Source organism: Stigmatopora argus, chromosome 8 (assembly GCF_051989625.1).
Source record: "Stigmatopora argus isolate UIUO_Sarg chromosome 8, RoL_Sarg_1.0, whole genome shotgun sequence".
Classification (NCBI taxonomy): domain Eukaryota; kingdom Metazoa; phylum Chordata; class Actinopteri; order Syngnathiformes; family Syngnathidae; genus Stigmatopora; species Stigmatopora argus.
In genome coordinates, this window is record NC_135394.1 from 16271325 (window position 1) to 16299293 (window position 27969).

At 37.0% G+C, this 27969-nt stretch overlaps 1 protein-coding gene across 1 annotated transcript; it reads right to left on the reverse strand.

Annotated features, from left to right (window-relative positions):
* Nucleotides 1-69: 69 nt before the first annotated feature.
* Nucleotides 70-27895, reverse strand: oca2 (oculocutaneous albinism II). Its single transcript, XM_077606661.1, has 25 exons — nucleotides 27863-27895; nucleotides 26412-26555; nucleotides 22780-22992; nucleotides 21419-21514; nucleotides 21144-21341; nucleotides 21000-21057; nucleotides 19854-19926; nucleotides 19625-19779; nucleotides 19374-19456; nucleotides 19147-19300; nucleotides 17882-17953; nucleotides 17724-17789; nucleotides 16585-16641; nucleotides 14937-15061; nucleotides 13902-14040; nucleotides 11097-11229; nucleotides 9641-9788; nucleotides 8364-8421; nucleotides 8144-8252; nucleotides 7757-7884; nucleotides 6368-6427; nucleotides 4433-4537; nucleotides 4171-4264; nucleotides 4011-4104; nucleotides 70-1770 (listed from the first exon to the last, which is right to left on the reverse strand). Exons 3-25 carry the CDS (start codon nucleotides 22983-22985, stop codon nucleotides 1683-1685), a joined length of 2499 nt encoding a protein of 832 aa, XP_077462787.1. The 5' UTR covers nucleotides 22986-22992; nucleotides 26412-26555; nucleotides 27863-27895; the 3' UTR covers nucleotides 70-1682.
* Between the last annotated feature and the right edge of the window lie 74 nt (nucleotides 27896-27969).

Consider the following 27969-nt stretch of genomic DNA (forward strand, 5'->3'; position numbering starts at 1 on the left):
AGCTAGCATTGCTGTGGGATGTTATTGTTATGACTTGCAAAAATTTAGTTTTATTGTCTCTAAAAGGAATGTAAGTGACAAAATAAAAAATAAAAAAATACATATATTTAAATTATTTTTTTTATTTTTTTAAATAAAGAGGTTAGGCTATTTGAACAAAATAACATTGAGGACATAATGCACAAAATATTTAAATATTCTGGATTTTAGGACTTATTTAAAATTATTTTTAATCAATCACGCAATTATTGTCTGGTTTTTGAAGCAATTGGTTAATTTTTCAACTTATATTTTTATTTGATGTACAGTATATTTCCGTCAATTTCATGTCTGTGCCTGTTTTGCCTCGGGTCAAAATGTGGACATTGTGTCGCTGTTATTCGGAGTGAAGTCAACGGGCCAATGGTTTGATCACAACAATGCAAATAATAATAATAATTGTAAAAAAAAAAGAATTTGACTACGGGACATGACATTGTTTTTTGTTGTGAGTGGGTTAGTGCTACGACTAAGATATCGTGAGATAATAAAGTTTTTATATGTGTAATCCGTCGTCGTCAATGGTTCATTTTCCGAACCAAAGGTCGTGAGGGGGTGCTGGAGCCTATCCCCGACAACTATGGTATCAGGCAGGAGACAGCCAATCGCAGGGGAAAAATGAGACAAACAACAAATGATAGTGAAGGGTAATTTAGAGTGTCCAATTAGCTAGCCTAGCCTAGCATGTTTAAGTGAAGTTCAATCGCTTCCATTAGCGTAAGCTGACTGGGAATTTGACTAAGAGCTCAAATTCAAACAACAAATCATAGTGAAGGGCAATTTAGACTGTCCAATTAGCTAGCCGAGCCTAGCCTAGCATGTTTAAGTGAAGTTCAATTGTGTCCATTAGCGTAAGCTGACTGGGAATTTGAATAAGAGCTCAAATTCAAACAACAAATCATAGTGAAGGGCAATTTAGAGAGTCCAATTAGCTAGCCTAGCCTAGCCTAGCATGTTTAAGTGAAGTTCAATTGCTTCTGTTAGTGTAAGCCGACTGGGAATTTTAATACGAGCTCAAATTTGAAGCATGCTAGCCAAGTCGTATTAAAAAGAAATACGTATTTGATGATGGCAGAACAACTGGGATTAATGAGGGCACTTAATGGCGGACTCTTCAACGCACGTTCCTAGGCAACAGCACAAGAAAAACTGAAGCGGTCCTTGAGTTTCATTTAGATTTCATTGGCCACTGGGTCAAGACTTAAAGGACAGCCATGCATTTTGAAACCAACAAAAAAGGGACACAAGGTCAACCTTCCATTTCTGATGTAATTGCATTTACGTCATTACATCCACAAATTTCGGAATTTGGATTGGAAATAAAGACCAAGTGGAGAAGGATTTTTTTTTAAAAACACTGTCCACTTTATTTCTCTTGGGGGTCTTAAAGGGGACTCAAAAAAAAAATCAACTCTTTGCCAATAAAGGGGCGTGGCTTGAAAGACGTGTCCAAAATATGAACAATAATAAAATCCCTTTAAATGGGTGCTATGTTGTTGCCTTTACATATAAATAGGAATCATCTTTTGGGGTAGCATACTTTGTATTTATAGATGTATTATTTAGCTTGCTAAAGTTCCGATTTGTCCTTTTGCGTTTTTTTGTCTTGTTTTGTTTTACGGTTAAAAAGGGACAGTACCGGATCACATGTTCCATCCCAGTCCGACGTGCGTGGCTAGCAGGTAGCACATTCCTATCATGCATGTCATGATCATCATCGGGAAGCCTAACCTGTGAAAAAAAAAAAATTGTGTGAACATTAGGCTATTTTAAGCACAAATGAAAAAAATGGGTTAACAAGGACCCTTAAAATGCTCCCAAACCAACAAAAGTGACCAAAAACTGCCTCAAAATCAGCAGAAACCAACAAACAAACTAAAAGTATCCTAGCAAGTCCATCAAAATGAATAGGAAATGACCCAAAACGTACAGGAAGTGACCCGTAAGTACCTTAAAATGACATTTGGCCAAAAAACTAACTGGTCCACATGAGATCTAGCTAGCATGAAAACGTCCTCCCAACCAAGCGAGTTTTACAGCCCTGGTTTAGCGGGTCCTCGTACGTGCAGATGGCGGTCCGCTTGGCCGCCGCCCACGTCGTCCTTGGACTAGGCGGGGCCCCGGGAGACTTTAGCCCCGCGTCGTCGGCCAATGCCGACGCCTCGGAAGCCAGAAGCCTCCCCGTCTGCTTTGTGCCAATTGGAATGATTGTCATTATTATGATTAGGGGTCAAGATGTAAGCCCGTGTGACATTTTGATTCCGGGCAGCTGTCCTCGGGCTACGTTACTGTCAGCCTGCCAAAGACGCACTGATTTTGCAAGATATTGTATGAATAAGATAAGCATAAAGTCACAAGGAAGTTAAATTGAACCGTTTGTAAATGCCTATAATTGCAACGTGTCGTTGAGTATAGCCATGGCGAACCTCCCCTTACTCAAATGTGAGCGCTAAACATCGCTGAGGCTAAAGTTGTCAGTTGCCATGGCGACCGGCTCTCGCCAGGCATCGCGCTCGATGGCAGGTTTGCCAGGTGCTCGCGATGAACTCAAGTGAGAGTTCAGGAATGAAAGCGTTCGGATTCAACTCCTCAATTGACTGACTTTGACGGCCGAGCAACTCATTTGTTCATTTTTGAGAACTAGCTTTGTTTTCCATGTTTTAAGTTATAGTATTTTACGCACTATAAGGCACACCTTCAATGAATGGCATATCTTAAAATTTGTTTCATATAGAAGGTACACCGGATTATAAAACGCAGTAGTGGTAGTAGTAGTAGTGGGGGGGTTATAAATCCACTAGATCAAGGGTGTCAGACTCAGGTTGGTTCGATTTCATGTGGGCCGGACCATTTTAGAAAAAAAAATATATATATATATACATACATATATATACATACATATACATATATATACATACATATACATATATATACATACATATACATATATATACATACATATACATATACATACATATACATATATATACATACATATACATACATACATATACATACATATATATACATACATATACATACATATATATACATACATATATATACATACATATACATACATATATATACATACATATACATACATATATATACATACATATACATACATATATATACATACATATACATACATACATATATATACATACATATACATACATATATATACATACATATACATATATATATACATACATATACATATATATACATACATATACATACATATACATATATATACATATACATACATACATATACATACATATACATACATACATATACATACATATACATATATATACATACATATACATATATACATACATATATATACATACATATACATATATATTTTTATATATATATATATATATATATATATATATATATATACATACACATATACAAATATATATAAATGGATTAAAAGAACTGGATTAAAAGCCCTAAATATTCTGTTTTTTTTATAGATCTAAAACAACATTTATTTGAGCTTTTTTTTCTTAGTAAGGGAAAATGTAATCATTTGTTTTTCATTGCGAAAGGAAACCATTTTTCTTTAATTATGTTCCATATTAAAGTGGAAAACCAAAAATATTTTTATATATTTTTAGATTTTACAAAATGATTTTTGAACTAAAAACACAACGATAAAAATGGATTAAAAATTTCAATTATTGATTTAAAAGGGGGAAAATCAGGAAATTTAATATACATCTATATCTATCATTTTAATTTGATCCTAAAACAGAAAGTCGCCACTGATGATTTACTTTCCCGGGCCACACAAAAAGATGCGGCGGACCAGATTTGGCCCCCGGGCCACCACTTTGACACCTGTGCACTAGATGGAGCTGTAGTAGTAGGACTACTAGTAGTAGTAGTAGTAGTAGAGCACCCTCACCATGGCAAAAGTCGACTTTAGATGGTCAGAAAACGGGACTTACCTGAAGAACTCCATGAAGGAGAAACCGTAGCCGTGTTGTTCGGCGATCCCGGCGCAGACCACGTTGGCCGAGGCGCCGATCAGGGTTCCGTTTCCTTGGAGCGCACTTTTGTTAAAAACCTAGCCGGGGGGGGGCTTGATTTTTGGTGCGGCAAACTCACCGCCGAGGCAGGCTCCCATGGCCAAGGCGAAGATGAGCGGTTTCACCGGCAGATTCACGTCGGCGTCCTGACTCAGGTTGATGAGGACTGGAATCTGAAAGAAAAAAAAAAGTCCCGCTACTGAATTTTTTTCTATTGCCTGGCGGTTTACGGCAACCAAAAAACCCAATTATCCTGAAAACACGCGACCGCTGATTAAGATCCAAACTGGCGACCCGATCCGATACTCAAGAAAAGCCGCTAACGACGGTCCGTGGCTCACCATGGTGGCAGTGAAGGGGATGTTGTCGATGAGAGAAGAAGCCAGGGCGGAAATCCACATCACCAAGATGATAGCGATGGCCATGCGTTGGTCTTCTGGCACGGCCTGCAATCAAAACCACCAAAAAACCTTCAAAAGCACTTCCTGTGAGAGGTTTGAGTTTGATTTATTTCATAATGGACAGCACGCATTAATGAACATATTTATATTCATGTCAATGAACATATATATGTAAATATGTAAGATTGTATCCGAGGGCTAATTTCCATCTTTACCCCCTTGTGTGGGTTGAAGAGAAACGATGACACATTAGCACACGTAGCACAGTTTTAGACAGCGTTGTGATGGCAATTTTGTTGGTCTAACAGCCAGGCTTTATGATTGGCCAAGAGGTTCAGAGGCGGGAGTTCACGTATGCTAATTGCTATTGAGTTCCAGGTATGTGAGGCACGTGCTTTGGCTAAATGGGAACTACACAGTCACTTCTAGAGCCAGCCCTTGTTGATTTGTTGGATTTTTTTGTACAAAATTTTGCTATGGAGGAGGAGCTTAGTGTTGGAAGATTTTGGAAACTAAGGTGGCATCTGCATTGGAAAAAAGTATACAGTGGTACCTCGACCTACGATCAGCTCTACCTATGTACGACATGCTTGTGGTACGATGAACATTTCGATCAGATAATTCGCCCACGATACGATCAAAATTGCGAGATGCGACCAAGCCGGGCGGCCATAACATGAGAGGCTGTTTATCATTGTAGCGCACTGTCTTTTTTGCCGCATCTCTTTCGTGTATAACAGATATCTACGAGCACTGAACGATTTATTCAGACAAGTTTCAACCAGGAGACGCAAAACGCGCATGCGCGGGCAATAAGAGGGATTTCTGGGTAATGAAGTATACTCGTGCACACAACACCCAAAGCCAATGGCACCTTTTCTCAGAATAAATCTTCTTTACCCACAATCAATACGTGGCTAGGCTGTTATTCCTTCCTTAGCCTGTTAGCTCCCGCGATCGCTTATTCAAGACTACTTCTCGTCGGCAAGTGGTCGTGCGTTATCCTATTGTGAGGACATTTGTGTGCATCATTTGGGGAATATTTTGAAGGGAATACAACAGCAAACAGCCCATGGATAGCGAACTTGAGGGTGGAGGCGTGGCAAACCGCTAACCCGCCCAAAACGAAGGTAAAAAAAAAATTAAAACACAATTAGAATTCAGTTTTGTGTAAAGTTACATTAAACATATGTTTCAGTGTGTCTGTATATATTAATACAAGTTAATTTAAATGTGTTTGTTGCGTTACGAGTGCGTTGTCGTGGTCTAACTGCATTTTTTTGTCATTTTAAAAAGAACTGCATTGGAAAAAGGAAAGCATTCAATGACATTTTTTGGTACGAAATCTTGCAGTGGAGGAGCAGCTTAGTGTTGGAAGATTTTGTAAAATAAGATGGCATCTGCGTATCTAACAGTATTGTCCCCGTTCAGGCATTTATTTTTTATATCTGATTTAGGAACCAATGGCACCTGTCTGCAAAATCTAGCAAAATGCAGCAAAATGTCAAAATATTTCAAGTGTGTGACTTGACAGCGCTACTTTAGAGCTCAAGTAATGTTCCAATTTGCTCCACCGAGCCACCCAAAAAAAAAACACAAATGAGGTCTTTGCCTCGCACCTGTCGCGGGCATGCATGTACATCCGCTTTTTTATCTCGCAGGAAGTCAGACGGAAAAGGCGCCGCGCCGCCTGTCACCGGCGATTAGGGGCGCCACGGGGGCCCGCCGGTTTATGCGAGTTGGCGCGCTCATTACGGCGGCAAGCCGGCAGCCGGCGAAGACAATGATGTCTCGGCTCGGAGGAGACGCGGTTGAAAAGCCAATAGAAACGCGCCGTTGCTTGGCACGGAGGAATTTTCAAAATAAGACACTTACTTTGATGAGCAGGGCCGTCTGCTCGCCGATGTAGTCGATGAGCTGCAATTGGGCCAGAGCCTGCGGCAAGAACAAAACGCGTTAAGATTGACATTTTTACGAGATTTCCGGGGACGGGTAGCAAATGGGCCACTGAGAACAAGAGTGGGCTAAGTGCATTTTTTTGGTCTTTTTAAAGGGAACTGCAGATATGCATAAGAAAAAGTTAAAGTAGTACATTCAATGAACATTTTAAAAGTGTTTTTTATGAGCCACCGAGAACAAGACTGGGCTAACTCCATTTTTTTGTCATTTTAAAAAAGAACTGCAGATATGCATAGGAAAAAGCTATACTTGTACATTTAATGAACATTTTAAAAGATTTTTTTTCATGAGCCACTGAGAACAAGAGTGGGCTAACTCCATTTTTTTTAAAGGGAATTGCAGATATCCATAAGAAAAAGCTATACTAGTAAATTCAATGAACATTTTTAAAGGTTTTTTTATGAGCCATTGAGAACAAGACTGGGCTAACTCCATTTTTTTGTCATTTTAAAAAAGAACTGCAGATATGCATAAGAAAAAGCTATACTTGTACATTCAATGAACATATATTTTTTAAATGAGTCACTGAGAACAAGAGTGGGCTAACTCCATTTTTTTTGTCTTTTTAAAGGGAACTGCAGATATGCATAAGAAAACGCTATGCTAGTGCATTCAATTAACATTTTAAAAGGTTTTTTTAATGAGCCACCGAGGACAGAACTGGGCTAACTCCATTTTTTGTAATTTTAAAGGGAATTGCAGACATGCATAGGAAAAAGGTATACTAGTACATTCAATGAACATATATTTTTTAAATGAGTCACTGAGAACAAGAGTGGGCTAACTCCATTTTTTTGTCTTTTTTAAAAAGAACTCCAGATATGCATAAGAAAATGCTATACTAATACATTCAATTAACATTTTAAAAGGTTTTTTTATGAGCCATCGAGAACAAGACTGGGCTAACTCCACTTTTTTGTCATTTTAAAGGGAATTGTAGACATGCATAGGAAAAAGGTATACTAGTACATTCAATGAACATGTATTTTTTTAAATGAGCAACTGAGAATAGGATGGTCTAACTCCATTTTTGTCATTTTTAAAAAGAACTGCATTGGAAAAAGGTAAAGATTGATTGAAATAAGGTATATATATATGTTCACCAAACCATCATTATTTTTGAATTTTGTACGTAAATTAAATTCAATTTTTTTAGACTTTCATTAGCGCAACACTGGGCCAAAAAAAGAAATGGCAGTTTAGAAAGTAAGGTGTGGAAGTATTTTGGATTTGGACCACTATGCAAAGAAAAAAATATTTTTTTCCGCATAGGGTGGTATTTGGCTAAAATAAAGAGCAAATCACCTCCATCAAGACGAAGAGGGCGGCAAAGAAGAGCAAGGTGGCCCACTCCACCCGGTGCAAGATCATTTCAAAATCCTGAATGTCCGCCAAAACCAAGAGCCACAAAGCACCCAGGATGGCGATCCAACCTAAGCGGGAACCCAAAAAAATCCAGAAACAGCATGTTCAAAAACAATTATGTCAGAAAACAAAGACAAAAGTACATTTGCTGTGATTCCAGAAACCAAAAAAAAAAGCGCTTGAATTTTTGTTCTAAGAATTAAGATTGCTTCAGTCATAAGGCGGGCTTTCAAATTGATTTTTTTCAGGTGAATTGCTGAAAAAATAATATATATATATTTTTTTATAGTTTTGATACAATATGCACAAGGAAAGTTTCCCACTCACCGAGATCCAGATGGATGCTGGGAACAAAAGAGTTGACAAAAAACATAAAGATGACCACAGCCAGCACCGAAACGCATTTCACCAAGAGCACCTTGTCAGTGATTCGGTGCTGCAGAGAACAAAACAAAAAAAACAGGGAACAGTCAGAGCAACGTTAAAAAACTTTGTAGACATCCGTGAGGAAGGAATGGCGTAAAAAAAAAGAAACGACAACAAAAACCTTTTTTTGCAGCTCTTGGATATTCTGCTCCCAATTCTTGTCCTCTTGGGAAATTTCCCTGTCAAACACACACAAGATTTCCAATCCAATTTGACAATTTCCAGCTAAAATGTGGCATTGAAACATAAAGTTGATCGGGACATTTTCACTTCACGTCATTAAAAATGGCAAAAAAATGGTTTTAGGATTGCTTTCCACTGGCTCATTTAAAAAAATCAAAATCAAAAGTTTGCATCACTTAATCAAAGTTAACCTTTCCCCATACATGTGGACATTTATTTAAAAATAACAAAAATGGAGCTAGCCCACTTTTGCGCCTGATTAAAAAAAATGTTGTTACATTTTATCACAGTACAAGTGCATTTATTTTAACAAATAAATTAAAATGGAGTTAGCCCACTTTGGTTTTGAGTGGCTCATTTAAAAAAAAAGTTAGCATCACTTAATCAAAGTTAACCTTCCTCATACATGTAGAAATGTATTGAAAAATAACAAAAATGGAGCTAGCCCACCCACTTTTGCGCCCGATTAAAAAAATGGTTGCAACATTTTATCATAGCACACCTACATTTAATTTAAAAAATGACAAAAATTGAGTTAGCCCACTTTGGTTTTCTATGGCTCATTTTAAAAAAAATGTTAGCATCACTTAATCAAAGTTAACCTTTCCCCATATATGTGAACATTTATTTAAAAATAACAAAAGTGGAGTTAGCTCACTTTTGCAGATGATTAAAAAAATGGTTGCAATATTTTATCACAGTAAACGTGCGTTTATTTAAAACAATAACAAAAATGGAGCTAGCCCACCCACTTTTGCGTCTGATTAAAAAAATGGTTGCAACATTTTATCATAGCACACCTACATTTAATTTAAAAAATGACAAAAATTGAGTTAGCCCACTTTGGTTTTCTATGGCTCATTTTAAAAAAAAATGTATGTGAACATTTATTTAAAAATAACAAAAATCAAACTAGCCCACTTTTGCACCTGATTAAAAAAAAATGGTCGCAATATTTTATCACAGTACACCTGCATTTATTTAAAAAACAACAAAAATGATGTTAGCCCACTTTTTCTCTGAGTGGGTCATAAAAAAAATGTTTTCATCACTTCCCCCATACATTTAAAAATGACAAAAATGGAGTTAGCCCACCATTGCGGCTTTTTTGTTTTATAGCATTTGCGACATTTAATCAAAGTACGACCAGAACTTGCAAATACGGCACGCCTAAAAAAAAATTGGGGCACACGCGAGACATGAATTTTTTTTTACCTTTGGAATGTTTTCATCATTTTGCGCAGCAGGTTTTCCAGGTTGAGAACTTTCTGCATGAGCAGACATTTAACAGCCGTCTCCTCGCGGCTGGCGGGATTGATGCGCTGCGCCGTTTGCCTCCACACCAGGATTTCGTGCTTCAGTTCTAAAAAAAAAAAAAACAAAAAAAAAACGTTCCACAAACAATCGATCAAAACTGGGGACGGATTTCAGTTGGCCCATTTTGTCCTTTTGCGATACCTCAGAAACATTAAAAAATAGCACATCTAAACTCATTTTTTCCCCAATTTGAATAAAGCTAGCCAACATTAAAGCCATAGGAGAGGATTATTGATTGAATAAAAAATGTTTTACAAATATCTCATTCACCATGTGATAACAGGGAAACATCAAGGACAGCAAAAAAAAATAAATCATAAAAACTACCACTCATTTTTTTAACCCATTTTGGAGAAAGCTAGCGAACATTAAAGCCATGGGAGGGGGTTATTGACTGAAAAAAAAGTTTTGCAAAACTCATTCACGATGTGATAATAGGCAAACATTAAGGACAGCAAAAAAAATAAAAAAATTTTTTATTTTTTTTTTAAATACCAAACTCATTTTTTAACCCAATTTGGAAAAAGCTAGCCATCATTAAATCTATATGAAAGGGTTATTGACTGAAAAAAAAGTTTTACAAATCTCATTAACGATGTGATAATAGGCAAACATTAAGGACAGCAAAAAAAAAAAAAAATTAAATTTAAAAAAAAAAATACCAAACTCTTTTTTTTAACCCAATTTGGAAAAAGCTAGCCAACATTAAAGCTATATGAAAGGATTATTGACTGAATAAAAAATGTTTTACAAATCTCATTCACGATGTGATAACAGGGAAACATATTAAGGACAGCAAATAAAAAAAACCTAACTCATTTTTAACCCAATTTGGATAAAACTAAACAACATAAAATCCATATGAAAGGGTTATTAGCCCAAAAAATGTCTGACTAATTAATTTGAAGCAGAACAAATCAGTGTTAGAAATTTGGTTATTGTCAATAAACTTGATTTTTAAAAAAAAAAGGCCAAAGTGATCAATTTAACACTCTTGATTGTCATTTTATTGACTTTTAAGATCTCTCTGTTAAATTTGTCTCACTAGACTGTATGTAGCAGTTTTTTTTGCAATATACATGGATTATTTTGTTGTTTGTAGGCTTTAACGCTTTCAAAGTTATACACATCAAATCCATTTCAATTGTAAAAGCTAGCTAGCATTGACTAGCGCCACTGTCATTGATGTCAATGGCGGCCAACGACTTCATACTAAAGAATAAATACATTTTCTCAATCCCCATCGTTGGTAAATGACATGATTGGATGCGGTACAACTCACGGGAAGTATAAGATAGACAACGTTTGATAGCGATAAACTAGCAAACAATCGATAGCTAAGCTAAGAACTCACCCACGATTTCGATAGACTCTTTGTTGTAGAGTTTTTTGTTCCAGTAGAGCATCCGCAGGAAGGGAAAGGAAGTCAACAGGACCAAGCAGATTCCCAGAAACATGTAGCCGGTAAAGTTAGCAAAGTCGATGCCCTGTTGACGGAATTGAAAAAAAAAAAAAAAATCGTAAAATGATCATACCATGATTTGAAATTGGATAACTTTATGCGTCCCGTATTCGGGAAATTTCGTTGTCACAGTAGCAAGAGGGTGAGAATACAGACACAGCAAAACACATTTTAGACATAAATAGATGGGTAATAAGTAAGTTAATAAATAAATACATGAATAAATATATAAATAAATAAGCGTGTTGGTGAAATACACATATATATATATATATGTATGTATAAATATGTATGTGTATATATATATATACATATATGTATATGTATGTATGTATATATATAAATGTATATGTATGTATATGTATGTATATATATGTGTATATGTATATATATGTATATATATATATGTGTATATATATACATACATATATATATATGTATATATATGTATATGTATGTATATATATACATACATATACATATAAATATATATATACATACATATATATGTATATATACACATACATATATATGTATTTATATATATGTATATATATGTATATATATATGTATGTATATATATATACATACATATACATATAAATATATATACATACATATATATGTATGTATATGTATGTATATATATATATACATATACATATAAATATATATATATATACACATACATATATATATATATATATATGTATTTATATATATATATATATGCACATGGATGTACATGCATGCATACGGTAGGTCTTAACATTCAGCCATTTGTTTTGTTAAAGAGTTGCCAATTGTAATTTTATGCTTTTTTTCCTACGGCAAGGAAAATATATTTTTTTTTACTCCAAGCTGCCGTTGCATTTCAACAGATTTTTACGGGAACAATCCGTTCCGCGCGTAATTGAAATGATGGCCCGTTGAGTATAAATTCGAGGAAATACTGAGGTATAAAAATCCAAAATCACTCAGACGCGTCAATCACGACAGATTTTCAATGAACAAACTTTAATGGAAGGACGAGATGTTCTGCAGGAAATTGCCGCCGTTATGTTAAAACGTTTGAGTTTTAGTTAAGGCTTGCGGTTTGGAAAATAGTCGGTGTTTAAGCTCGGAAAAAAATTTGGCCAGAAGGCAGAAAATCAACGCCTTGTGGTCGGCGTTTTTTTTTTTTTTTTTATTGGGGTCATTCTGCCACATTAAAGTAAAATGGCTGCCATAGATGGAGATGTCCAATCTGTTGGAACTAGGATGTCCACGACCGCAAAGCATTGTTAAGATTGTTCAAGGTAAGGTGACCCAGAATTGGACAACAAACCGCCAATCAGTTTGCAGTTTAGGGAGAAAGATGGCGGAGAGCAAGAGTGGGCTAACTCCATTTTCGTCATTTTTAAGATAACTGAATGAGGAAAAGTTATATATTGACTAAATGATGCAAATTTTTGAGAAAATGAGACTTAAGAAAAGTGGGCTAACTCCATTTCGGTTGTTGTTTTTTTAACAAAGTGCAAAAATGAATGGGGGAAAAGTTATATATTGATTAAATGATACAAGTCTATGAGAAAATAGGCCAAACAAAAAGTGGGCTAAGTCCACGTTTGTTTTTGTTTGTTTTCTAAAAATGCAGAAATGAATGGGAAAAGTTATACATTGACTAAAAGATGCGTTTTTTTGAGAAAATTATCCACTCAGAATTAAAGTGGGCCAACTCCGTCTTTGCCATTTTTAAATAAAATGCAGGCATTAATGGAGAAAGAGATTCATTGATTGATTGATTTAAACCACGTGCCAAAGTGGCGGCCCGGGGGCCAAATCTGGCCCGCCGCATCATTTTGTGTGGCCCGGGAAAGTAAATGATGATGGCCGACTTTCTGTTTTAGGATCAAATTAAAATGAAGAGTATAGATGTATATTAAATTTCTTGATTTCCCACTTTTAAATCAATAATTGTCATTTTTTAATCATTTTTTTCTGTGTTTTTAGTTCAAAAATCATTTTGTTAAATCTAAAAATATTTAAAAAAAGCTAAAATAAACATTGTTTTAGATCTATAAAAAAATGAATATTCAGGGCTTTTAATCTAGTTCTTTTAATCCATTTATTTAAAAAAATATAAATATTATATCTAAAATGGTCCGGCCCACATCAAATCGAGTTGACGTTAACGCGGCCCGCGAACCAACCCGGGTCCGACACCCCTGATTTAAACAGTTTAAAATATGAGCTAACGGGAACAGCGGGCTAACTCCGTTTTCGTCACGTTTAAGCTAAATGCAGACAAGGATGGTGAAAGGTATAAATTGATTAACTTTTTTTTTTTTAAATGAGCCCCTGAGAACAAAATGAGTATAACTCCATTTTCGTCTTTAGTCACAAAATTGCGTTCATAAATATCATGTTTCAGCCAGGCAATCGCTGCAGGCCCCTCCCACTTCAAATGGATCGGACACCTAGCGCCGCCACCGCGCTAACGACCAACGGAATCCAAAACATTCGACTGGCTGATATTGGAAGCGTATCCGCTCTGTTGATTCGGGCCAGTTTGTCTTGGCGCCGCTCACGGAAACGCGGGACGGCGCTCCGATAAGGACGGCGAGCGCGTTTTGTTTGTTTGTTTGTGCATCGGAGGGATATTTCCGGACACCAGCCGGAGACGGAGTGCAAATTGGAGCGTCAAAGTCCTCCTACCTGTCGACGCAGGTCTGGATTGGACACGATGATGACGTTGGGCGGGTCGCCCACGGCGGTGGCGGCGCCGCCGATGTTGGTGAAGATGACTTCGGCGATCAGCACGTGGCGGGGGTCCAGGTTGAGGACTTCGCACAATCTGTGGGGACAACAAAGGAAATTTGACGGGATCGAAATCGACACATTGGGTAGCGGATTAATTACTGTTGATTATTTGATTGGTCGATTAGTCGATTAATCGCTTTTGCACACAGGCGGTCAAAAGTTTTGAGATACTTCACTATTGAGTGAAAAAACTTTGGACCACTAGTAATTTGGGCTTAAAACTTTTGCCCAAAAAATGATGGAAGCGTAGGATTGTTTTCCAAAAATAGTCAGTCACCTTTCATTAAATTATTTTAAAAATTCATTTATAGTTTTTTATTTTAAAGATCAAACATTTTTTTCCTAATTAAATGATTGTAACTTATTCCTAAAATAAATCAACACTTACACTGTTGATTAAAAAAAGAAATAGAGTATCAATTGATTATAACTGAAAAAATGAATAGATTTTGAAAAAATAATATTTACTGTTTTGTTTTTTTATGGTAAATTTGAATGTTTAAATAAAAGATTTGCTTTCATTGCTCTATTTCAATAAATGGAAAATAAATCAATAAACCTAAATGCAGTAAATATGAGAAAATCTACTATTAAGAGGCAATAAAATGAGGATTTTGAGGTAAAAAAAAAAAAATTAAATGAATGACCAAAAATGGATTAATCATCAAACTTCTAATTTGATAACCAATCGATTGATGGTGAAAGCCCTAGTCCTAGATTGGTCCCACCTAAATAAGGAGGATCTCTAAATATTTTTTTAGGTAAAAAAAAAAAAAAATCAAATTAAAAAAAAATACAAATAATTAAAATAAAATTAGGTAAAAAATAAATAAATAAATAAGTAAATGACCATGAATTGATGACTCATCAAACTCCTAATTTGATAACCGATTAATTGATAGTGGTAGTCTTAGTTCTGAATGGTCCCACCTAATGGTGACGGGGGTGAAGAGCATCATGGTGGTGACGTTGTCCAAAAAAGCCGAAAGGATAGCCGCGATCAGACACAGGATGATGATCATTGGCCACACTCGGCCTTTGGAGAGACTGTAGGCCTGCCAGAAAAAAAATAAAAATAAATTAAATAAAATTACCATATCAAAAGTGGCCCAGACACAACAATAAAAGCCAGCAAAATCCATCAAATACTTTTGAATCATTTAAAATCAGTGCCACTTGACACACGTCCAATCCCAGTGGTGTGCCGTCGGGGCCTTCAAGGCCTTCTCTGCTGGCCTAAGAAATATCTGAGTCACAGACTGATGTTAATGATATTTTGTCCATGAATACTTATTAAATAATTCCAAATTGTCTGTTAGCTTCCTTTCATTGCTTTTCCCCCTGGTTGCACTGCTTCCAGATGTGTGTTTTCATATTGAAGCATTTAACCAATCACATTTCAGCCATTATTTGTTGCCAGGGTCAGAAATCTGCCTCAAGGCCTTCACAATCAGTTCTGCAGGCTCTGTTGCATTAAACAAGCGCCGATAAGACTGTTGCTTTAAACAATCAGATTTCGAGTTGGCAACACCACAATGCCTTCTCGCAGGCGTAGGGATACGTCATCGCTTTCACCAACTATGATTGGCTAGTGATTAGCCAGAGCTACCAAACTGTGTCTGGAGCGAGCTGCACAAGCAAATCTATTGTTGTGTTGATTTAAAGCCATTTTCAAGACGGACTATGCCAGAAATACGACGACAGGACAGGCTCGACTTTCAGCATTAGCTTCGATGGCGATAGAAAAGAAGGAAGAAAGAAAGGAGGATGGATATTGTGTACAGTTCAAAAGGATTTTTGGTGAGTAAAATATGGCTATATTCCTAAATAATATTTCAATTGTGGGCCCGGTTCTGATATCTGAAAAGCTCCAGTGTTTGTATTTAATCACTAAATGCTGCTAGGAAGTGGATTTTACCCCATTTTTGTGCATTGATTTATTGATTATTTTTAATGTGTCACAGCTGTAGCTGCAGTAGAGGTTTTATAGCCATAAAATAGTTTTTGCTGAAGGCGTCACTAGGAAATGCACGGACCGCCACTGTCCAATCCATTTGGACCGGGAGTTACGGCAGCAAACACGGCGAATAGATTGGACTGCCGTCGATGACGGTCAATTATTTTGAAATTCCCCGTCTATGAGCCAAGTTCCATTTTACGGCGGCGGGCAATTCAATTGGCCAGGACGCTCTGCCCTTATTTGGGATTAACGCCGTCCCTCCTTGACCTCGGCGTCGTGCCAGAAATTCAATTTCCACTCATGAAAATGAAGGGCCACGAGCTTAAAGGATTGGTCGGTGAGCATCTCCCCCTTTCTTATCCCTCCCCGTGTGAAAAAAAAGTTGATCTACGTGCGACCGGGTCACGGCGACCTTTGACCTTTGACCTTTGCCCTTTGAACCGTGTGACGAGTGGGAAAACGGCGAGGTCCGCTCATCCGGACGGAGATGACCTACTTTGGACGCTAAACAGAGGCAAATGTCAAGCGTGGCGGCGGCCAGTCAAATGTCAAGTACGCGAGGGAGGAATAGCAGATAGGCTGCTTTGGCGGCCATTTTGGATGGAGAGGAAAACGCACCTTGACGGCGCAGTAGTCGAAGAAACCCGTCTCGGAGAAAATGGCCACCAGCACCATCTGTTGGGCACGGAAACATTTGCACAAATAGAAATTTTGGTTTTGTTTTTCATTTCATCCAGTTAGTTTTATTTACTTGGTTATGAATTTTAAATTCCTATGTTAATGTTTAAGACAGTTTTTTCTGTATTTTTTTTCTCACAAATTGTACTTTAATTTTTATTGTTCTTATAAAATGAATAGAAATAATTTTAAATTCCTATGTTAATGTTTAAGACTGTTTTTTCTGTATTTTTTCCCACAAATTGTACTTTAATTTTTATTGATCTTATAAAATGCATAGAAATAATTTTAAATTCCTATTTTAATGTTTAAGACAGTTTTTTTCTGTATTTTTTCCCACAAATTGTACTTTAATTTTTAGTGATCATATAAAATGAATAGAAATTTTGAAATTCCTATTTTAATGCTTAAGACATTTTTTTCTGTATTTTTTCCCACAAATTGTACTTTAATTTTTATTGATCTGATAAAATAAATATAAATAATTTAAAATTCCTATTGTTTAATTTATGACGCAATTATATATTTTCAAATGTTGATATTTTTATATTGCAGTTATTTAACTCTACTTCATATTTTAATTGTTTTTATCTATTAAAAATATATATATATAATTTCATAAATTACATTTTGACAACTAGAATTTGATTTCAATTCAAGTTTGCACCATTTGGGCTTTAAAGTAATTGTATTAAGTTCCTTTAAATTAAATGTACTTTATTTTTTTGCAATTTAACTTGAATTCTGATTTTCAAGGAAATGTTATAAGACATGATATAGCATTTGAGTTAGTATTCATGAAATTTAGCAAATACTTCCTTTACCTTTTTGCAAATAGTATTTTATTTGTAAAATCCTTTTCATTTTCTTTTAGCTTTTAGCAAATAATTGCATTCCATTTTACTTGACCTAACGTCATTTACAATCTAATTCCATTCAATGCAATATAAACATTAAATTTGATCAATTATTTCGAAGTGAACTTAAGTTAACACAACATTTTTATGCAACTGCATTGATTATTCAAAAAGCAAATCATTGTTTAGTTCACTTTGAAATTTAAATGTAGTTGGACTGACCATTCCAAAAAGTAGCGCCAGAGTCTCGTAGTCAATCCATTCCACCACCTGCACCAGGCTGGGTCGCTACCATACGGGAGACAGACCAAAAAAAGTGATTAAAATAATTTGCAATATATAATAATGCTAAGATACTGATTTGATATGGTCATATTTACATCGCCGATAAAGGCCAAGGCAGACAGGGCAGCCAGGGAACCCAACATGGCCGCCAAAGTGCGATGGACGATCTGAAAAAAGAACGTGAAGAACTTGAGTATTTGGGGAGAGCGGGGTTGGTCGTCAGATGTGCACGAGGTCCCATCGATATGCAGTAATCCCTCCAATACCGCGGTTAATGTAGACCAAAGATGGCCGCAACAATTGAAAAAGTAGGGTCACCCCTATTATAACTATTTTTTTTCTGCAGTGCTGAGTCATAGTAGCAAGAGTGGCTTCCGCTAACGAGTTTCAGCGTGGACTTTCATATTTTTATGAACTTTAAAAAACAAAACAAAACAAAAATTTAATAGCGTTAAAAATTACAAAGTAGTGAATTCGCGATAAGTGAAGACGCGGTAATCAAGGGATTACTATACTTTTATTCAGCTAAAATTATTAGCCTATAGTTTGAAAACCAATTTAAAAAAGTGAAAACCTTATAATTTTGAAACTGATATTAAAAATCAATTACTTTTATATTCTCTGAACTGTTGCTGTCATGACAAACAACTTATTTTTAGCTAAAAGCTAAGCTAACCGCTAGCATTCAACTGAAGAATATGAAACAAAACGTAATCTTCAACCTCATACTTATTTATTACCAACATGTCGAACAATACTTTTATGTCTTAGCCTACCGTTTTTACACAAAAACAAGGTCATATTTTAATTCTAGGGATAAACCCAACCACACAAACTCTGCCCTCTGGTTGAGGACTTACGCCACATCTCCTAATGCAAGGGTGTTAGACTCGGGTTGGTTCGCGGGTCGCTTTAACGTCAACTTGATTTCACACGGGCCGGACCATTTTAGATATAATATTTAAAAAAAAAATAATTATAAAATGGATTAAAAGAACTGGATTAAAAGCCCTGAATATTCAGTTTTTTATAGATCTAAAACAATGTTTATTTTAAATATATTTTTAGATTTTACAAAATGATTTTTGAACTAAAACCACAGAAAAAAATGATTAAAAAATTACAATTATTGATTTAAAAGGGGGAAAATCAGGAAATTTAATATACATCTATACTCTTCATTTTAATTTGATGCTAAAACGGAAAGTCAACACTCATGATTGACTTTCTCGGGCCACACAAAATGATGTGGCGGGCCAGATTTGGCCCCCGGGCCGCCACTTTGACACACGTGTCCTAACTAAACCCAGCAGGACAAGCGACACACACCGTTACGTCTTAGCGCCAAGTCTCGGAGTACCTCGAAGATGATGAGGACGTAAACGCCGGTCAGGATGACGCCGGCGATGGCCACTTGCGTCTCCACGTTGACGTAGAGCGACTGGTGCGTGACGGACAGCGGCACGGACGCCCCGGACTCCGTCGACGCTTGGACGCTGACCGTGACGGGGTCACTGGGGAGGTCAAAAGGATGGAAATAGGACGTTCCGCTTTTTCAACAAAAAAAAAAATGTAATTTTTTTTTACCTGCTGAGCATCTCGAAAGTTCTGGTGAGCTCCGATTGGTCGCTTCGCTCGCTGTCAAGAGGAATGGTCCAATTGTAAAGAACCTGAAAAAAACAAGCGCCATTTAAAAAAAAAAATGTGGCGAAAAATGGATGTTATTTGTATGTTGGATCCGTTTTTTTAGACACATTTTTGTATGTTGGACGTTTATGTTCTTAACACGAAATTTGGGTGGAATGAGGTCAGAGGTCAGAAGTCAAAGGTCAGACAACCTGCTGCGCCCTCCTCCTCCGGCCCGCCGGGTCCGTCTGCTCCACCCGGATGAGGACGAACTCTCGGGGGTCCGATGGTACGGCGCCCCCCGCGAACGGGCCTCCCACTTGCAGCCGGAGCAGGGCATTGTCCCGGAAGTCCGTCAGGTTCATCGCTGGCGAGCGGTCAAGGCGAAGCGCCGGAAAACGAGCCGTGGCGTTTGGGCCGCTTGGCGATTTAAGAGGATACTGACGACGTCGCCGGGGGTGACGGCCAACATCCTCCGGGGGTTGTCGCGGTCGGGGTACATGCTGAATAATAGCTGTCGTGACAAGACAAAAAAATGACATTTCAAAACTAAAATTGAAGATGACCCCGATTATAAGACAACCCCCTCTTTTTCAAGACGCAAGTTTGAAAAAAGTCTTTTTGAACACCAAATTCAATTTTTATATGCAAATGTTGATCATCTTTGGTTTCAATTATGCAGAGGCAAACCGTTCCAAATTTTATTTTAATGGCATAAATGTATTAGTTATGAATCTGGTTGAGTATCGATTTGTTGTTGAAACTCTTTGACTAGATTCTGTCATGTAATTAGTGTGTAAAAACTTGTGGACTTCAATATACAGGAATACTTCGACGTACGAGCAATTTGAGATACGAGTTAAATTTTGAGCATATATTTATCTTGAGATACGAGACAGATTTTGATATACGAGCATACAGCGGATGCGAGAGGCTGCTGCTGGTTTTTTTCCACATTAGTAAGTGCGAATGGCGGAGCTTGCTCGCTAATACGAGAGGTGTATATACTACTTGTCGTTGGCAAGTGGTCGTGCGTTATTCTATTGTGAGGACATTTGTGTGCATCATTTTCTGAATATTCTGAAGGGGACACAAAAGCAAAGAACCCTCGATAGGTTGCATCTGAAGTCAGGGTGGAGGCGGGGCCAATAGAAAGGTATCAAAATTTCAAACAAAATTAGAATTATGTTTAGTGTTAGGTTAGATTAAACATATTTTTGACTGTCTGCATCGTAATCCAAGTTCATTTAAATTTGTTTATGTTATGTTACGAGCGCGTTGCCATGCAAAAAGTCTCTCCGTCTAATTTTAATACTATTAAACATATTTCAGTACTATTAAACCACTTGTTGTTTGTTACTTTGTCAATAGATGGCGATTTAGAACAAATAAAAATGTTTTTCCAATCCAATATCCTGTTTTCTGTGTTTTTTCAGAGGGTTGGAACAAATTCATTTGTTTTTAGTTCCTTTCAAATTGGAAACGTTCGTTTGAGTTACGAGTAAATCGACATACGAGCTCAGTCCCGCAACGAATTAAGCTCGTATCTCAAGACACCACTGTATAGTATTTTGGAAGTGGACTTACACTGCACAAGACGACAATAGTGAAGATGGTGGCCACTCTGGATATTCGAAAGCAACATCTGAAAACACCGCAAAAAAATATTTCCATCAACTCTAAGCGTGAGCGTTAGCACAAATGCTAATCTGCGGGCGTCGGCGGCCTCACTTGACGGCACCGGCGAGTTTGAAGCCCAGACTGAGGTTCTCCAGGGGGTCGTTCTTGTCCGACGAGTTCGACCGCAGAAGCGACAGACTGGTCACCTCGCTGCCCAGTCGGTAGCGCCTCTCCAAGTCCACGGCGCTGCTGTCCCAAGGCTCCTCGCCGCCGTAGAAGCTGGGGTTGTGGATGGTCATGTAGGCCACGCTACGAAAAAAAAAAAGTTTGTCTTCAATCCAGCAATATGGCGTTTGTTTCGTTTTTGGGCCGTCGGACACGCCCACCTGTCGTCTTGGGAGAATCTCAGAAGCGGCGACCTTTCGGACATGTTGGATGATTTCTTTTTGCCTGTTAGGATGTTAACCACGTTGAAGTTGTGACTGAAAGAAAAAATCAGAGTTGGACAAAAAAAAGAAGATTTGGTTAAAAAGGCAGGAAAGGAAAAGAACAGCAAATCTTGGTCAATATAAAATATGTATTCATTCATTTTCCCAAATGCTTATACTCACAAGGGTCGTGGGAGGGGTGCTGGAGCCTATTCTAGCAAACTACGGGCACCAGGCGGGGGATACCCTGAAGCTTAGCTTGCTAGCACATAGCTAGGAGCAATTTAGAGTGTTCAACCAGCTAGCCTAGCCTAGCAAGAATGTTTTTGAAACGGGAGCTAGTTCAAATTAGCAACATGAAATTTGGTAGACTGAAATATCGCCAGGAGACCCTAAAAAAGGCTCTAGAAGCCATGGGAAGTCTGCCATTTTGATTTCAATAATCACACAAGATTGGGTTTTTTGGGGGGTCAGTTTTGGGGTTTCAGTTCAAATTAAAAAAAATGATGATTAGAGAGCCAATTTAAGTTAGCGAGATGAAATTTGGTAGAGTGAAATATAGTCAGGAGACCCTAAAAAAGGACCTAGAAGCCATGGGAAGTCCGCCATTTTGATTTGAATTCACCATATTCACACAAGATTGGGTTTTGGGGGGTCATTTCAGTTCAAATTTAAAAAATGATGATTAGATAGCCAATTTAAATTAGCGAGATGAAATTTGGTAGAGTGAAATATAGTCAGGAGACCCTAAAAAAGGAACTAGAAGCCATGGGAAGTCCGCCATTTTGATTTGAATTCACCATATTCACACAAAATTGGTTTTTTTTGGGTGTCATTTCAGTTCAAATTTAAAAATGATGATTAGATAGCCAATTTAAATTAGCGAGATTAAATATGGTAGACTTAAATATTGTCAGTAGAAAAAAAACCCTCAGGAAGCTATGTTGAAAATGCCATTCCGCCATTTTGATTTTTTTAGGAGTCATTTCAGTTCAAATTTCGAAATGATGATTAGAGATCCAATTCCAATTAGCAACACCAAATCTGGTCGCCTTAAATATCATCAGCAGACTTCCAAAAAGTCACAAGAAGCCTTGGTAAAAAACCCAATCCATTTTTAGTGGCGATCATAGCCTTATCGGTGACCTTTGACCTCCACCGAGAAGGCCTGCCAGATGGGTCCAAGCCCCGAGAAAGACCGACACGTCGTTAACGAGCCTTTTCTCGTTACCGACGTGCTGTCGCACCTGGACACCAAGCGCAGCTGGGACACGTTTGCTTCTACATTTAGAAGTCTCCGGGTAAATTTCCTGTCCTACCTGTCGTCTTGTCGCACGGGCACGAACCCGTCGGCGTGGATGACGCACTGTCCCGACGGCAGGCCGCCGGCGGATTTCTGCGTCTCGCGGCGCTCCGAGATGTCCTGCAGCAGTCGCAGCTCGCCAAAATTGCCGGCGTTTTGGTGGGCCGGCGCCGAGGCCTGCGACATCTCCAGCTCCAAGTTGTTCTTGTTCTCCAAATACATGGCGGAGCTGCGGCAGGACGGAGAAAAAAAGTAAATTAGAAAAGATGCCATATTTTTTTCAGTGATTTTTTTTCCCCGTTAGTCAGTGCGAATGGCGGGGCTTTTTCGCTAATACGAGAGGAGTATACGTATACTACTTCTTGTTGGCAAGTGGTCGTGCGTTATCTTATTGTGAGGACATTTGGTCTGCATCATTCTGGGATATTTTGAAGGGAAGACAAAAGCAAACAACCCTCGATAGGTTGCATCTGAAAGTCAGGGTGGAGGCGGGGCCAATAGAGCCAAGAAAGGTATCAAAATTTAAAACAAAATTAGAATTAAGTTTAGTGTAAGGTTAGATTAAACTTATTTTTGAGTGTGTAAGTTTTATTGAATGCTAAGTTGTTTTGAAATGAAACATTTGAAGTTGTTTAAGTGTGTGTTTATGTGCATGTGCTCATGTGCTAACGTTAGCTTCCTCCTTACACTTACTAGGTACAAATAAGAAATGTTTTTGGACCTTTCTAATTAATTTTAATACATTAACAAATCATTTTCTCTCTTTTTTAAAGTGTGTCTCACATCTTTCCTATAAAATTGGGACACTTTGATTATTTTCATTTTAAGTTGTTTAAGTGTGTGTTTATGTTCATGTGTTCGCATGCTAATGTTAGCTTCCTCCTTACACTTACTAGATACAAATAGGAAATGTTTTTGTATCTTTCTAATTCATTTTAATACATGAACAAATCATTTTCTCTCGTTTTTTTAGTTTCTCACATCTTTCATATAAAATTGGGACACTGATTATTTTCATTTGAAGTTGTTTAAGCCTGTTTGTTTATGTGCATGTGTTCGCGTGCTAACGTTAGCTTCCTCATACACTTACTAGATACGAATAGGAAATGGTTTTGGATCTTTCTAATTCATTTTAAAACATTAACAAATCATTTGATGTCGTTTTTTAGTGTTTCTTACATCTATCATATAAAATTGGGACACTGATTATTTTCAAAGAGTTTAGTCGGGCGTTTTTTTCAGCGCTGCAGTACGAATTAGAACATTTACATATAAAATACTGCTCTACTTACGAAAATTCCAAGTTACGAAATTTCTGTCTAATGCGTTTTGACTGTAAGGGGCCAATGAACGGAGGCCATGTTGAAAAGGCCACAGTAATTCTTACATTTGGATTCGAAGTAGACTACACTAAAACACTTTTTTTTTTTAGGGCTTCCATTTTGTTTCCTGACAAACGCAAAACATAACATGGCTAAATCCGACAGTGGAGTTCCTTCCGTATGGCTGTATTTCGCTTCATCGGCGTCATTTTCAGACGTCACATGACTCGCAAATACAAGGGCCAGCAGTAAATCCCACATCAGCTGAGCGCGGGGGGGGTCAGTGGACCGGTCCGACGGGATTATCGCTCACGTGGCAACCCCGTCGGAGCTCACGTGCCGCGCGATCATACGCCTCCGAGAAAGTGGTTTGACTGACTGGAGCCGTGGCTCCTCCCACTTGGAAGATGTCAGAGAAACGGCCAGCGGTTTTGCATCTGATGCGTAAAAAAGCCTGGTTCCATTCATGTGACGGGCCTCAAGCCGAGATTCAATGAGTCCTTTTGTGGCGGTTTTCCCGCCCGTGGGCGGCATTAGAAAGACAAACTGCTTTTCTAACAATTTTTACACCCCTGCCCTTTTTTGGAATTTCTGAAAAATGACATAACCACATTGCAGGGCACTTTGAAAACCCTCAATTCACATGGACGTCGTCTGCTTTATAACAAATTGACAAAAAAAAAAAAAAATCACCCGGTCCAAGTAGGGCAAGGGTGTCAGAGTCGGGTTGGTTCGCGGGCCGGACCATTTTCGATATAATATTTAGATTTTTTTTAATAAATTGATTAAAAGCCCTGAATATTCCGTTTTTTATAGCTCTAAAACAATGTTTATTTTAGCTTTTTTATATATATTTTTAGATTTTACAAAATGATTTTTGAACCAAACAGAAAAAATGATTAAAAATGACAATTATTGATTTAAAAAGGGGGAAATCAGGAAATTTAATATACATCTATACTCTTCATTTTAATTTGATCCTAAAACAGAAAGTCGGCACTCATCATTTACTTTCCCGGGCCACACAAAATGATGCGGCGGGCCAGATTTGGCCCCCGGGCCGCCACTTTGACACACATGCTCTACACCAAGGGTGTCAGACTCGGGTTGGTTCCCGGGCCGCGTTAACGTCAACTTGATTTCACGTGGGCCGGATCATTTTAGATATAATATTTAGATTTTTTTATTTTTATAAATGGATTAAAAGAACTGGATTAAAAGCCCTGAATATTCAGTTTTTTATAGATCTAAAACAATGTTTATTTTAGCTTTTTTTTTTATTAATATTTTTAGATTTTACAAAATGATTTTCAAACTAAAAACACAGAAAAATATGATTAAAAAATTACAATTATTGATTTAAAAGGGGGAAAATCGGAAAATGTAATATACATCTATACTCTTCATTTTAATTTGATCCTACAACAGAAAGTCGCCACTCATGATTTACTTTCCCGGGCCACACAAAATGATGCGGTGGGCCAGATTTGGCCCCCAGGCCGCCACTTTGACACATGTGAAGTAGGGTGACATTTTGTCATTCTAAGGGCAAAACCATTAGTATACTATATGCATTAGTAAATATTTATACTATTGTTTTTTTGTTAATGTCATAAGTGTTTGGTATTTTGTCAAATTTAAGTTCGGTTATGGCAAAATATCAGTCAAAAGTTCTTAGAAATGGATACAAAAAGCCTCATTTAAATTCTAAAATTAGCTAAACTGTACACTAAAATTTAGCTTATTTGTTAGCTAAATTAGCTAAAAAAAGCTTAAAATGCACATCCTGCCATTGTGAAAGAGTACAAAATACAACATAAAATAAAATAATTTGCAAACTTTTGGAACTTGCACGCTGAATTGGGTGACCATTAAATGCCAACATCAGCAAAAATACAAATAAAATAACATTAACATTGATGGACATCCAATCAGCACCTTCCAATTCAAATGAATTGGACGTCCATTGAATTGAATTGAATTCTTTCATTGTCATTATACAAATGTAATCAGATTTAATGCCACGTAGTGCACAAATACATAATCAAAAATATTTCAAGTGGCGTCATTTAAAACTATTTTTCAACATAAACTTGACAGTATGCATATAAATTTAAATGTAAAATCGACTTACTACAATAACAAGTCATTTGAAAACTGAAGAGGAAAAAAAACTCATTATACTTGTCTATACAGCATACATTATGTATAATGTATAAATTTGTATGATAGCAATAAAAGCATTCAATTCAATTCATTTTTTTTAAATGGCAATTAGAGGCACTTTTGGGGGAAAAAATTGAATAAAAAGTGAAAGGAGACCTACATTGACAAAAGTTGAGGGACAAGGTGACGATGAAGGTTCCGGTGGGCAGAAGAGGGAACGAGGGGGGGGAGGTCGGGGGTGCCGGCGTCTCCTCTCCTGGCCGAGGAGGAGGAAGATGGACCTGGACGTCCTGCTGCAGGAGAGCTGAGCGAGGAGGAGGAGGAGGAGAAGGAGAAGGAGGAGGAGGAGGAGATGAAGGAGGAGGCCCAAGCTTCTAATAGCGGCTTAAGGTCAAGACTTTCCCCCTATCCAAAACCCCCCTCCCCACCCTGCCCAGCCGTTTTTACTTGTACAGTAATCCTCATGGCACTACTTCCCGACTGCATTTTTTTTATAGTCTATTTTTCAATGTTTAGTCACATGACTTGAACAGGTTTGAAAACGAAAACTCCAGTTAAAAAAGTGTAATATATAAATTAAATGACTAATGATGATTCATTTTTGGGGGGTAAATTAAAAAAAAATGTAATCGTCAGATTCATCAACAATGATAAATAAAGTTTTTTATTCAAAAGGTCCTTTCCCAATATTTTATGTATATAGTGTTAAGAATATAGGTTATGTCTTTAAAACTGGGATAAAATAAAGGTTAATATTTTCTTCATGTTTACTTTTCTCTTAATATAATAATATATTTTGTCATAGCTATTGGAGTTGTTCTTACTTTATTTGTACTAATTTCACTTAATACTCACTATATAGATGTTCACTCTTGAATATACATTTCATTTTTTATATTACATTTCAACTATTACGATGGGTTGTTTTCTATTTTATTGAATTAATTCAGTAGATTTGATATATTTTGAGTTGAGTTTTAAGTAGAAAAACTGGTCGTCTACATTTCATTTTCTGTATTTATCGTCAATAATTTATATATCAATACCTCATTCTTAAAAAATATATATTTCCGCATCATGGCTAATCTTTTAACACTTTAGTGAAGCCACAAAGCTGACATCACACGTTCAAAAGCACACAAAGGTTAAATGGATCAGAGACAAGATTTGGATTTTAGCAAATCTCAGGGTCAAAGGTCATGGGATCAGGTTCGGGGCTGCTTACTAATATTTTTGGGGACACTTTCAACCACACACTTAGCTAAAAATGAAACAAAAACAAAGAAGATTTAACCCAAAAAAATATTACTTCTACTTACAAAATACAAAACAAGTTAAATTTTGTAACTAGAGGTACGACTCTACTACATATTTCATATATTCATATTTTTTAAATCCATTTTTGGGGGCAACATGGCTAAGAATAAGAAAAAAAATGATAAATTAAACTAAAAAAATAAAATTTTAAATTCACCATTGATAAAATTGCATCCACAATTTTCCTTGTAATTATTGATTGGCAACAATAAGTCTTCCCAAAAAATAAATCAAGCCTATGAGAAAAAACGGGCTCCAAGGATGGAAGCGTATACATGCCTGTAATTTACCTACCCAATTTCATTCCGATTCGTCCGCGGGTAACTGAGAAGAAGCAATTTTTGTTAGTGTCCTCTCCAAGAACAACAGTAAGGAACACTAGAAGCGGGAATTGAAGACGG

Excerpts from the sequence above, each read along its gene's own strand:
- oca2 (XM_077606661.1), bottom strand. The coding sequence starts at position 22,985 with ATGTATTTGGAGAACAAGAACAACTTGGAGCTGGAGATGTCGCAGGCC. Across the intron at positions 17,954-19,146 it reads ACGTCCTCATCATCTTCGAG|ATCGTCCATCGCACTTTGGC; the intron begins GTACTCCGAGAC and ends TTCTTTTTTCAG. Across the intron at positions 1,771-4,010 it reads TCCTTCATGGAGTTCTTCAG|GTTAGGCTTCCCGATGATGA; the intron begins GTAAGTCCCGTT and ends TTTTTTTCACAG.